We start from the raw sequence: 13,709 nt of genomic DNA, 5'->3' as shown, positions 1-13,709 counted from the left end.
AATTGTAATAATAAGGCATTCTTCATACATGCCATGTTAGTGTACCACAATAAATCCCTTGAGCCTGTGCATTCGTGCTGTGTCAGTGGAATGTTTTATATTAAACTATAACTAAGGGCAAAACTTTTTTATATTTTGATAAGAGTCTTGAGAAGCTAGAACGACTGTCATTATTGCTGCCTGTGTCTCTGTTAGGAACATCCATACTCTCTAAGACTGCTTCCACACTGAAAGTGCCAGCTCGTTTCAGCGGCGCTTTTTGGCCGCTAGCGGGGCCCTTTTAACCCCTCCCGTTTTGCGGCTCTTTCAAAGCACTTTTCAGGTGCTTTCAAATCACTGCCCTTCATTCCAATAGGCAGGGCGTTTTGGGAGAGCTAAATACAGCACTTCCAAACCGCCCCAAAGATGCTGCTTGCAGGACTTTTCGGAACGTACCGCAAGCGCACCGCCCCAGTGTGAAAAGTCACACTGGAATAAATGGGGGGGCGGTTTTCAGGCGCTTAGCAGAGGCTATTTCCAGTGCTAAAGTGCCTGAAAACCGCCCCAGTGTGAAAGGGGTCTAAGGGCCTGTTAGACTTCTGAATAGCGGTCTGCTGTGGGTTGCTTTTTAGAGGGGATTTGACAGGTGATGTATTATGCTCCTCGCCACCTCTTTTAACCTCCAAAAGCCTGAACCACTGTGCTGCAACTGCGTGCATTGAGGGGAAGTTGTGGCGCAGCCCCATTCAGTTGGAAGGGTTGCATTAAGGGGTAGCGACAGAGGGTTTAATTCTTGCGATGAAGTTAAGTATTGTGAGTGCGGCCTTTGCAGCTTAATGAAGAGTGATTGTGGGGTGATAAAACTGCATGCTTTAACATCACCCCAACCGCAAAAGTAATTGAGCCCTAATTGTCCTGATCACCAATATCAGGTAGAGATGAGATTGGGAGTCCTTCCATGCATTGTGGGGCGAAGATTGAGCCAGCCCACAGCCATTGGAGTACAAAAAAGTTTAAAGTTTAGACTACAGATGAGCTCAGAGGATGCCCAAGCTCATCTCTAGTCACTGGAAATGAAAGTGAGGGAACATGCAACATTTTGAGTTGCAAGAAACAAGGGAAACAAGAAAAAAAGGGAAATTTTTCAATGGGAACACTTGTTCCTGTGACAACTGTCTAAGATGGGATTACCTTCACATTGGAAAGAAATCCTCTTACTTCCTGTTGAGTTTACAGGACAGAATGAGAAGGGAATATTCCTAATGAGACAAAATGGCAAAAAAATAATAATATAATAATAATAATTGACAGCAGTCTTAACTCTCCCCCACTCTATTCAAAATTAGTAAAAAAGTTTGGGCTTTAGATATATTTTAATGCATACGTTTCTTGAAAACATTTCTAATCAATAACTTAAAGGATCAGCAGACATAAACTACCAATGGGTTTATATAAAAATGCTTTTAATAACATTCAGTGGCAAAAGTGAATATTTTGTATTTTATAAGAAACAGACTAGGAAGTGATCTGATGGAGACACTGAGGAGGTAAGTATAATTTGTAAGTAACATTTACCTCTGTAACATCTTTTGCAGTAAAATCCTGGCTTTCCACACTGTTTACCCATTGTCACTTCTTTTCCCAGCCTCTGCAGCATAGACTGTTTATTTGGTACCAAGTACTAAAATTCAGACAATGCACAGCTCAACATTGAGATCTTAAGCATTAAAGTGTTACCAAACCCACAACAGAAAAATCAGTATGTGTATGCAGTAAAGCATGCTTGTAATACTCGCCATGGAATTTAAGGGGTTAATCCTCCACATTGTGTAAAAAGACTGTTTGATCCTGTGTTCTCTCCTCCCCTTCTTCCATGGTCCCCAATCCATTTCCTGATAAGACAGAGCCTTTGGAGTCACTCTGCACATGCTCAGTTTGGTGTGTATTGCTAGAGAGTTTTTTTTTTTTTTTGGGAGGGTGCATGTGATCAGCACAGAGCCAATCAGCACTGTCCAAACAGAGGATCAGGGTTCCTGCAGCCTGATAGGACAGTCAGAGGAGAATGAAAACTGAAATAATTGCATTTCCATGTTCTGTGTACTGTGGGAGGCCAGATATAGTTAATGCAGGGTCCTGGGTTTAGTAACACTTTAAGGCAATGAGTGAACAGAAGAGCGACTTACAGTCCATGTATCTCCCCAAATGCTTCAGTATGATGATTCCTGTTATTTCTAAGAATTATGATTGTTCAAAAGTGCTTTCCATCAGCTGACATCTGTACAGTAAAAATACTGCAACTAGAGCCCATAGAGTATGTCTCTCTTGTCTTTCAACTCTGGGTCCTGTGTTTAAAGCCCATCCGTGTCTACTGGCAGGTTAATTTCACTCCCAAGGTTAATTGGCACCAAATGTGGTAGTGGCATTCGATTGTAAGCTTCTTGGGGAAGGGTATTGATTTGAATGGTTCTATGTATTCTGTAAAACACTAAATGTAATAGTCTGCTCTATTAGATTGAAATAAATATAAATAAATTGTCTCAATATAGGAGGCGTGAGCAGGTGCCTTTGGGAGCTTTGTCTACTGAATTCGGCCCAGAAACCTGAAGCTTTTACCACTGCAGCACCAGAAGTTCAGAGACAGGAAGAAGACAGGCCATCCCTGCAGTGAAGATTTCTCCAAGATCCAGCTGCCTGCATGACATGGGGCCTACTTGATAACTGGTAAGTTAGGTCACTAAAGCTGTAGGACTTATAATTTATAGCTAAACTTCAGCTTTAATGAGAACAAACAAAAAGGGGATGTTGGAGTTGTAGCTTTTTTTTTTTTTGCAGCAGCAGCAGCACTGAGACATATCATGTAATTATAACTAAGGCAGAGCATCCCACATAGAAGTCACTCTGATAGAGGGCATGACAAGGCCCACATCAAAGGAACTGTGTTAGTCATCCCCCTGTGGTGAGTCTCTACCAGCAAAATGGCAAATGCTTACATGCACATAGAAAGTTTACTGACACATTTGGTGAAGAGCTACAGAAGTAGGACTGGTCAGTAACCTGCAATGGAACTGAAAAGAATGTTTGTTCTCCAATCCATACTGCATATTTAATGCAGGGAGTACCATGGGGTATAAGCATGTGTTAACATATAAAGCCCAACTCCAGGAATTATCAAAAAAATGACCCTTACAATTGCAACCCCCCTATCAGAGATGGGACTGTGCAGGGGAGGGGGCACTGTGTTTGAAGAGGGAAAGCTTGGCTGTGGGGGGCACTGTGGTGTAAGGGGGCTGCACTGTTAGGGGCACTGTAATCATTGCAGTGCCCCTTTGCAGCCCCCTTTTTGTTTCAGTGCCTCTTTGAATTGCCGTGTGGGGGTCCGGCTTTGTGGGTGTCCTGTCGTCAGCTTCACCCACGGGCATCCCCCCATAACTCCCTGGAGTATTTGACTGCTCAGTCTGGAATGTCCAGGCATTTTTTGTCCCAGTCCGGGCTTGCATACTGGCAATACATATCCACAAAAGTATGCAATGTGCATGGAAGTACTTTCAAACAAAGGAAAATGCCCACTTGAAGTCATTACAAACCCTCTGGAAGTAGTTGCCATTTTACTGGTAGTGTAGAGTAGGGATGAGCCCAATGTTCGAGTCGAATGTAAGTTCGACTCGAACATCGGGTGTTTGCCTGTTCGCCAAACAGCAAACAATATGCGGTGTTCGCGGCAAATTCGAATGCTGCCGGAACACTGTTAAAGTCTATGGGACACTAACATGAAAAATCAAAAGTACTAATTTTAAAGGCTTATATGCAAGTTATTGTCATAAAAAGTGTTTGGGGACCCGGGTCCTGCCCCAGGGGACATGTATCAATGCAAACATTTTTTTTTAAAACTGACGTTTTTTTCGGGAGCAGTGATTTTTTTAATGCTTAAAGTGAAACAATAAAAATGAAATATTCCTTTAAATATTGTGCCTGGGGGGTGTCTATAGTATGCCTGTAAAGTGGCGCATTTTTCCCATCTTTGGAACAGTACCACAGCAAAATGACATTTCTAAAGGGAAAATTGTCATTTAAAACTGATCGCGACTGTAATGAATTGTCGGGTCTCGGCAATATAGATAAAACTCATTGAAAAAAAGAGCATGGGATCCACCCAGTCCATTACCAGGCCCTTTGGGTTTGGTATGAATATTAAGGGAAACCTTAAACCAAAATTTTTTTTAAAAATTGCGTGGGGGTCCCCCCAAAATCCATACCAGGCCCTTCGGGTCTGATATGGAAATTAAGGGGAACGCTGCACCAAAATTTTTTAAAAAATGGCGTAGGGGTCCCCCCAGAATCCATTTAGAACCTCGACCCCAAAGCACCTTCTCCCCATGTTGTTCTAAATTATAGTTCACTTCTTTAATTATTTCACTTTCTGCCGCCTGTGTTGAAAGTTTACCTCCCCATGTTTGAGGGGGGCAGGTGATCTGCAGCAGGTATTTGGTCACCTTCGTATATAAGATGACCTATTTCTCATTATACTAATTACCAACATGAACTATGCTTTTTATTTATATTTGTTTTTTAAACTTGATTTATATAGTTTATACTGAATTTAAAATCTATCCATTTTATCTTCCGCAGCTACTATTTTAACATTCCCTACAGACTTCTGTCTGCAGTTCAGGCACCCTTGGCTTTTTTTCCAATTATTGTTTTTTTGATGTAAGTAAGCTACCTTTTCCCCAGGAATCACTTTACACCAGTTCACTTCCAGTTATCACATTTCTTATGGTTCTTAAATGCTAACCATCCAATTTTTCACCTTCCGCACTTCTTATCACTCCCCATTCACAGTCCATTTCTTCACTCCCAACACCTATCCCCCACCTCTTCACACCTTCACCCCCTCCCCCCTTCCCCCCCCCCTTTTCCCTTCTCTCCCTCCTTTTTTCCCCCTCCTTTCCTTCCCTCCCCTTCACTTTCCCTCCCCTTCCCTCCATTTCTATCCCACCCCAATTCCAACTCCCCTCTTTTTCCCTCCCTTTTTTTCCCCTTCTTTCCCCTCCCATCCCCCTCCATTATCCCCCCCCCCAATCTTTTCTGTCCTGGCCACCCCCTTTCCCTTTCTTCCCCCCCTCCCCCCCTTCCCTCCAGTAACCTCTCTCTGTTCCCTTCCTCCACCCCCTCCCCCATTTTACTTACACTAACTTAGTGGATTCATTCCCCTTACTTCACTCAACTACTTTACTAATTTTTGCACTATTCTGTTGGCTAGATTTCATCTGAAGAGTTTTCTTCAAGCCATGAATGCTGTTTCCCCATGTGCACTACCCATTGACGGTTTGACGTGACTAGACCTTGAGCTTGTTGTATTGTACCATTATTATTTCCATTTCAATTTCCTTATTGTATTCTTAGTTAATGTAATGGTTTTAATTTTGTTTTGGTTTTATGCAGTGTTACATCTAACTGTGCTTAAAATATCCCCTGATGAGCCCAAAGTGGCGTAACATGTCATGTCGGGATAACCGCTCCAATGCGATCTTCGAGTGACTATATTTTGTCATCTATTCTGAATTTTAGATGTATTCTTGCACATGTGTATACAATTTATACCAAATCCTTTTATGTTTTGTATGTATCAATAAAAATCTTGTAATTTATTTTTCTATATCTACTATGGATTGAAATTATTTATTTCCCTTGTTGGCACCTAAAAAGTCCCGCTAAAAATCCCCCTCTTTTACATTTATCTACAGGGATGTCAGTGCATTTTTCTTTTTCCAGTCATTGTCACCTACCCATATTGCTACTTTCCACATTTCATTTTTGTTGTTTCACTTTAAGCATTTAAAAAAAATCACTGCTCCTGAAAAAACATCCGTTTTTAAAAAAAATGTTTGCATTGATCCATGTCCCCTGGGGCAGGACCCAGGTCTCCAAACACTTTTTATGACAATAACTCGCGTTTATGTTTGTGTCCCATAGGCTTTAACGGTGTTTGTGTGTGCTGACAAATTTTTTGCCTGTTCGGATGTTCTGCTGTGAACCGAACAGGAGGGTGTTCGGCTCATCCCTAGTGTAGAGGCTGAGCAGAGAGGGATTACACAAATGGCCCAGAATTAACATGTATCCCAAATTATGAGAAACCTGTTTTTCTGCAAAGTTTTATAGAACTCTATTTGTGTGCCTGGGATTCGGTTTCATCTGGGAAGGGCTTTGAAATTCTTTTAGATTATAAATTATTAGAATATGTATCTTATATGAGTGGTATCAATAGCTTCTTTATGTAAACCAAATTATGGTTTATGTCAAATGGCCCTGTAATGTAAAACATACGTTTTAAACATTATTGTTCATACCATCAACATGATATAATACAAAATGAAAATCCTACTAGTAGAATATCCTCTATGAAGTCCATTACTTATATAAAATTGTAAAATGAAACACTACTCACTTCATTCTCTAGCTAGAGTGTAGATACTATATGCATATCAAGGTTATAATTGAATATTTGCTCATGTCATACTTCTTGTGTAGAAAGAGCACTACACCTTCCATGTCTCAGGTCACCCCCATAGTAACTATTTTGATAAGCAGTCACATGCATTGAACAGAGTAGAACCAACTTGTGCATTTCATTGCACCCCGTGAAAAGAACTGCCAGAAGGCCATGCTAAGGAATCTTTCCTGTAAGAAAAAGATTGATGTAGCTGGTGCATGAAATGGCAGAGACCCAGACCCAAACATGGAGGTGGCGAACTCAAGAGGCTCCTTCCTCTTCCTGTTTGGATTCTGATGTTGTCCTTTCTTCATGGCCGCTCTCCTGAACGGGAGACGGGTTTCGGCTTGCCTTATTGCTGTTGTGGCTACTGTGGCTGCCGGCACTTCCTAAACGAGTTGAGGCTACTACAGCTTTAACGGCTGCCTGTAAAACAAGTCCAAAAGTTTGATCCACATGGAAGTTTGGGCACGTCAGTGGTCTTTTTAAACATATTTTTAGCTATACGTGTGAATATCATCTGCTGATCTTGAATAAGCTTATTGATATATGCTAAAGTGTATCTGAACCCAAGCCCCCCCAAAAAACAAATTCGTTTTTTTGATATGGTGGCTGCATTTGTTTTATTTTGTTAGGCTTTTTTCCTTTTTTTTTTACCTGGTGATCCTGCCAGTAACACACTTCCTGTCTTAAGGTGTCAATATTCACTCAGTGTACTGTACCCATGACGGGCTACAGAAAACCTCCCTCTTGCCTTATCTGCATAACATAGAGGAGAGGTGTACAGTAATACACAGAGATTGCTGGGAGCAACTGGTAACAGTGCAGAAGAAGCAAAAATCACAGGAAGTGGTTGTAAAGGCAGAAGTTTTTTTTATCTTAATGCATTCTATGCATTAAGATGTAAAGCCTGTGTGCAGCAGCCCCCCTCATACTTACCTGAGCTCCCTCTAGATCCAGCGATGTTGCACGAGTGTCTCAGCTGCCTGGGACTCCCCTCCTGATTGGCTGAGACAGCAGCACAACGTCATTGGCTCCCGCTGCTTTCAATCAAAGTCAGTCAGCCAATTAGGAGAGAAAGGGGGCCGGCCGCAGCTCCGTGTCTGAATGGAATGGAGCTGCGTATCGGCTCAGGTGCCCCCATAGCAAGCTACTTGCTGTGGGGGCACTCAACAGGAGGGAGGGGCCAGGAGCACCAAAGAGGGACCTGCGAAAAGGAGGATCTCGGCTGCCCCGTGCAAATCCACTACACAGAGTAGGTAAGTATAACATTTGTTATTTTTATACAAAAAAAAAAAACAAAACTTTACAATCACTTTAAGAGTTTACAATATTTCTGGCAGGATCACCAGATTTGTTTTTCACTTTTTAAAGAGATAGGCTCTTTCTCACTCTATGTGTTCCCATTGGAGAGATTTCCCATTACCTCTTGTCCTGGGACAAATCTCCTCAGTAGAGACAATAACTCTTCCCTACTCTATGTAAAACTAAATAAAATGTTTTGGATGGAGTTGGGTTTGAATGTTTTTAGAAAGCACATTTCCATGTATAGTTTATTATATACAGTATGTACATGACAGTGGTCACAGTTGAGTGTTACACATGCAGGGTATTTTTTTTAGTATTGCTACACCTTGGTGTTGCTTTACAACAACACACAATAAAAAACATAGACTCTCTGTGGGGCGTTTCCCCTGTTTTAGCCTCTGTTTAGCACCACTGAGCTTCTGTGTTTAGGTCATGATGTCTTTGTATCGTGCAAGTCAAGTGGCTATACTGGTGCTTCTGGTGTGGTACTGGGCCTGTGTGCTAGCACTCTATACAACGACTTCAACAAGCAGATCAGCTCAGGTCTGGTTGCCTTTTGTCATATGGAGCCAATGGTGTCCACTGAGAACACAGGCCTTAATGTCTCTTAGCACAGGTATGAAAATGAGTGCATGCTCTTGACATCTCCCAAGCACCCACTGAAGCAATGTATAAAGCTAAATGGCTCAATGTACACAAGTACTTATTAAAGTATCTGTATTGCACCGTACGGTTTCATTTTATTAAAATCAATGCAATTTCTTTTATGTTGCAGTTAAATGAGTCTGTTTTGCTCCTACAGGAAGTTACTCAGATCAAGAGGTGTATGAAGTCTATTGCTGATCCTTGCTTTTATAGGACTACTTCCAGGAAAAATATTTGATTTTGATGCCTGTACATTATACATACAGCTAATATCAGTATTCAGTATGTAAACTCCTAATTTTTATTCCATGTGCCTTAGATGTTATTTTTCTTTACATGTACAGGCTGATTAAGTTGTTCAGCAAGAAAGTCAGCAAAAGGTTTGGTAACGCTGCCAGGGGTGGCCATGGTCAACTTTTAATCACATAGACTTAATTTTAACATGGCTGTAAACCTTTTTTTTTTTTTTTTAATAACAAATAGCGCTGTATCAAGATCGGGCACAGGTAAGTATTTACTGGGGTAAGTATTTATTGGGGATTGGGGGAGGGGGAGGGGACCTGCACACTTAAGTTTTTTTACCTTAATGCAGATAATGCATTAAGGTAAAAAAGCTTCTGCCTTTACTTTAAAGCGGAGCTCCAATCATTTTTGTGTTTATTAAAAGTCAGCAGCTACAAAAAGTGTAGCTGTTTACTCTTAATAAACACACACTCACCTGTCCCAGGATCCAGCGATGTGGCCGTTCAAACCCTCGATTCCCTCCCTCTCCTCTCGCTGTCGCTGGCATTACAACTGTGGGCACCCAGCTGTGACAGCTTGCGGCTTCACAGCCAGGTGCGCACTGTGCATGCGCGAGTCGAGCTGTGCCTCCCGAATGGTCAGGCAATCTTCTGGGACCTGTGACGTGTCCCAGGAGATTGCAGGGGCAAAGGGGGAAGAGGAGAACTTCGGATTGCCTAGAAGTGGGAGTGGGTACCTGTCAAAACTAGGTACCCGCCCCCCCCCCCCCCCAAAAAAAATGACATGCCAAATGTGGCATGGGGGGGGGGAGGAGTGCCTAAAGCGGAACTTCTCCTTTTGGGTGGAGCTCAGCTTTAAGAAAGAAAAAACGTTCATGATGCCCACACAGCCAGGGCGTCTTTAATATTGATTGGACCCTGGGCAAACATTTTCTTGCACCCCCCCTATTCTGAGATATACATATAATAGCAGCTAGACTCAAAGTCAGTTTACTGCAGCAGATCAGGCAGCAATTGTGATTGGTTGCCAGAGCTTGCAGCATATCATTGCCACTCACTGACTGGTTGCTAGAAGCTAAAGCATATTATTTCTGCTTGCTGATTGGTTGCTGGAGGTTACTGCACATCATTACCGCTCACTGATTGGCTGTTAGAGGTTACTGCACATCATAATTGCTCACTGATTGGTTGCTAGAGATTACACCAGATCATTACTGTTCACTGATTGGTTGCCAGAGGTTACTGCACATCATTACCTCTGTATCAAATTGTGAGTGTGGCTAAACTGCACTAACAGAACTAACATTGTTATAAACCAGGATTTCAGGTGTGCACTATATACAGACTACAGGAATCTGGAGTGTACTTCATAGAGTACAGGGTTGAAGAGTGCACTATGTACAGAGTGCATGGTTGAGGAGTGAGCTTCGTACAGGGAACCAGGTTGAGCTAAGTCAGAGTGCACATTTGAGGAGTGAACTACGTACAGAGTGCATTTTTGAGGGGTGAGCTGTATGCAGACTGCAGGGTTGAGGGGTGAGCTACGTACAGAGTGCAGGATTGAGAAGTGAGCTACATAGAGAGTGCAGGGTTGAGGGGTGAGCTACATAAAGAGTTCAGGGTTGAGGGGTGCGCTATTTACAGAGTGTAGGGTACAGGGGTGCATTATTTACAGAGTGGAGGATTGAGGAGTGAGCTACATAAAGAGTGCAGGGTTGAGGGGTGCGGTATTTACAGAGTGTAGGGTTGAAGGGTGCATTATTTACAAAGTGTAGGGTTGAGGGGTGCGCTACCTGCAAAGTGCAGGGGTAAGAGGTGTGTTACATACGGAATGCAGGGTTGAGGGGTGTGCTATGTAAGGAATGCAGGGTTGAAGGGTGTGTGATGTGCAAAGTGCAGGGTTGAGGGGTGCGTTATGTAATGAATGCAGGGTTGAGGGGTGTGCTACGTAAGGAATGCAGGGTTGAAGGGTGCGCTACGTAAGGAATGCAGGGTTGAAGGGTGTGGGATGTGCAATGTGCAGGGTTGGGGGTGCATTATGTAATGAATACAGGGTTGAGGAGTGCCCTACGTATGGAATGCAGGGTTGATGGGTGCGTTATTTAAGGAATGCAGGGTTGAGGGTTACCCTATGTATGGAATGCAGAGTTGAGGGGTACCCTATGTATGGATTGCAGGGTTGAGGGGTACCCTATGTATGGAATGCAGGGTTGAGGGGTGCGGTATGTAAGGAATGCAGGGTTGAGGGGTAAACTTTGTATGGAATGCGGGGTTGAGGGGCGCGCTACATATGGAATGTGGGGTTGAGGGTGCGCTATGTATGGAATGTGGGGTTGAGGGGTGCGCTATGTGCAAAGTGCAGGGTTGAGGGGTAAACTTTTTATGGAGTGCAGGGTTGAAGGCAGTGTACATCCAAGTTCTCCACCCCCCTGAGTACAAAGCTCTCCCCCAGATTCCAGTTCAGAGCTCACCCCCCTGTCTCCCCCCCATCACTCCTTCCAGTGTAGAGCTTTTCTTCCTCCCCAAATCCTCTCCCATTATCTAGAAAAGCTCACAGAGAGCAGCTACAGAAGAGCAGCTAAACTCACAGAACATCCGTTCAGGCTGCTGGCTTCACGAGGAGCTTCTGAATGTGTACATTCCATGCCCCCTCCCTCCTCGGCTCTCACTCCTCGACTCTCATATAGAGATGTGTGGAGCAGATGGATCTGCAGGACCGCCGACACAGAAGCGCTGTCACTTGTATTCACAACTGATGGTAGTGAGTGGCCAACAAGTGGCGGAACTCCGGCGGGCAGCAGCGTGGGCTCAATTGGCAGCTGCTTTGGGCCTTGGGCAGCTGCCCTATTTGCCCTGCGCTAAAGACGGCCCTGCACAAAGACCTGCTTTAGATCTCGTTCACACATGCTGCTTTTAGAAGTGTTTTTTTTCTTTTTTTTTTTTCTTTTTTTTATAGAACACTATTTTATCCAATGTGTCCATGCACATCATGGTGGTTAAAAAAATATTTCAGAGCAATGTTTGGGGGCATATAGTTGAATCAGAAAAGGGCTGGCGACTCGGATGCTCTTGAATAAAAGTCCTTTATTGGGTTACATGGGTACACGTGTACAGGCTACGCTGACGCGTTTTGGCTAAGAAGCCTTCATCAAAGCATCAATGTTTAGGGGCATATAGGGGAGGTGCTTACTGGCATATTTTATGCACATGCGCAAATGAAACACGTGAATGAATATTCTAGACAATAGAATGCATTTATACGCATATGCATCTAAATGTCTGTATATGTGAGTAATTACATGCCAAAACTAGCATTTTTTAAGCTGGTCGTTTCTGACAGATCCTGGTAGAAAGATGCAGCGGAGTATTGGAGTATTTTACTACCTGTGTGCATAAGGCATTCATCTTTACCAGCCAGTTGTTTAAATGAAATGCACTATAATCACCATATTTACACCTACCCTGTGCTTATGTAATGATGACACATAATACAAAAATATACTTTTCGGTACGTTAACCCATGCCCGTATGTTACCTTTTTTATACATAAGTGAAACAACAAGCACAAAAATATTATAGACATGGATTTTGGCTAAGTATCATTTATATCAGAATAATAAAATTTGTGAGTCAATGGTAATCTTTTTTGGTTGTTTTGCTAATCTATAAACAAAAGGGTAACATACAGGTATGGGTTACTTGTATGTTCACCTCTATGTTTATATTCATAATGCAGAGATTTTCATTGTTATATTCTGAAAAAATATTCAATAAGTAAAAAGTATTAAAACCCGATAAAGTGTAGCTCCAAACACTATACTACCCCTACTGATGTTTTAGTTTGTCCCAGCCCATCACCGGAGCTTTTGCCAAACAGCTTGGTCTGTATGGAAGTGTACAGAAATATACAGTGAAATTAAAAAGGGATTTATATAATACATATTATTGCCCACAGAATTATCAGATTACAATATTTTTTAAAAAGTGGTCCTTTAAACTTCTGCGGACTGGAAATTGCTTTTCACTATCAGTGATGTACAGGTAAGATGAGCATGAAATGAACTACAAAGACTTCCATGTCTTTTACTCTGTTGTCACCATGACAGCTTGAATCTTATTGACAAGTAACCTTTCTGTCCCCTTTGCAATAAACAGAAAAGGCAAACTTACAGCACACATATTCAGCAATCGTTTATATATTTAGAAGCCTGCTATAATTATTTTGCAAAATATGTAGTTAGAATGACTAATGCAGTTCAGTGACTATTTATTTGCACACAAGATGTGTAGCTGGCAGGTATTTCCCACTGCAATTGTTGTCAAGGACAGGCAATACTCCTGGTAGGCCAGTCCGGCCCTGCTGTATATGCTAACTAACCTGTAACCTAATAATGTGACCTGACACAACCTAATCATAGCAGTGGAAAACTTCCATTCCTAATACATGTTTAAACAAAATAAGAAGAGGAAAGAATGGGACTTTATATGAGGCATGTCACTGAATAAATATGAGGCATGTCACCTCAATACAGGGCACTTACACCCCCTTCTTGCCCAGGCCATTTTTCATCTTTCAGTGCTGTCACACTTTGAATGACAATTGCGCGGTCATGCTACACTGTAATCATGTAAAATTGTTATCCTTTTCTTCACACAAATAGAGCTTTCTTTTGGTGGTATTTAATGACTCCTGGGTTTTTTATTTTTTTCTAAAAAAAAAAAAAAGTCCAAAAATTTTGAAAAAAAAAAGTTTTTCTTAGTTTCTGTCAGTAAATTTTGTAAATAAGTATATTTTCTCCTTCACTGATGGGCGCTGATGAGGCAGCAATGATGGGCACTGATAGGCTGCACTGATGGGCATTGATGAGGCTGCACTGATTGGGCACTGATGAGGCGGCACTTATGGGCACTGATTAGGAGGCACTGATGAGAAGGCATGAATATGCCGCACTTATGGGCACTGATAGGTGATATGTGGCACTAATGAGCACAGATAGGCGGCACTGGTGGGCACAGATAGGCAGCACTGGTGGACACAGATAGGC

The 13,709-nt window shown here is 42.3% G+C and overlaps 1 protein-coding gene across 1 annotated transcript in view; it reads right to left on the bottom strand.

Moving 5' to 3' along the window:
• Positions 1 to 5,647: 5,647 nt before the first annotated feature.
• The window catches only part of CAMK4 (calcium/calmodulin dependent protein kinase IV), a 341,896-nt gene continuing 333,834 nt past the window's right edge, over positions 5,648 to 13,709 (bottom strand). The window contains exon 11 of the mRNA XM_073624608.1: positions 5,648 to 6,895. Coding sequence (XP_073480709.1) covers positions 6,731 to 6,895 — 165 coding nt within the window. The 3' untranslated portion in view covers positions 5,648 to 6,730. The remainder of the gene's footprint in view (positions 6,896 to 13,709) is intronic.

Source organism: Aquarana catesbeiana, linkage group LG01, assembly GCF_042186555.1.
Source record: "Aquarana catesbeiana isolate 2022-GZ linkage group LG01, ASM4218655v1, whole genome shotgun sequence".
In the NCBI taxonomy this organism is placed as follows: Eukaryota; Metazoa; Chordata; class Amphibia; order Anura; family Ranidae; genus Aquarana; species Aquarana catesbeiana.
This window is presented reverse-complemented; position numbering and strand designations above follow the sequence as displayed.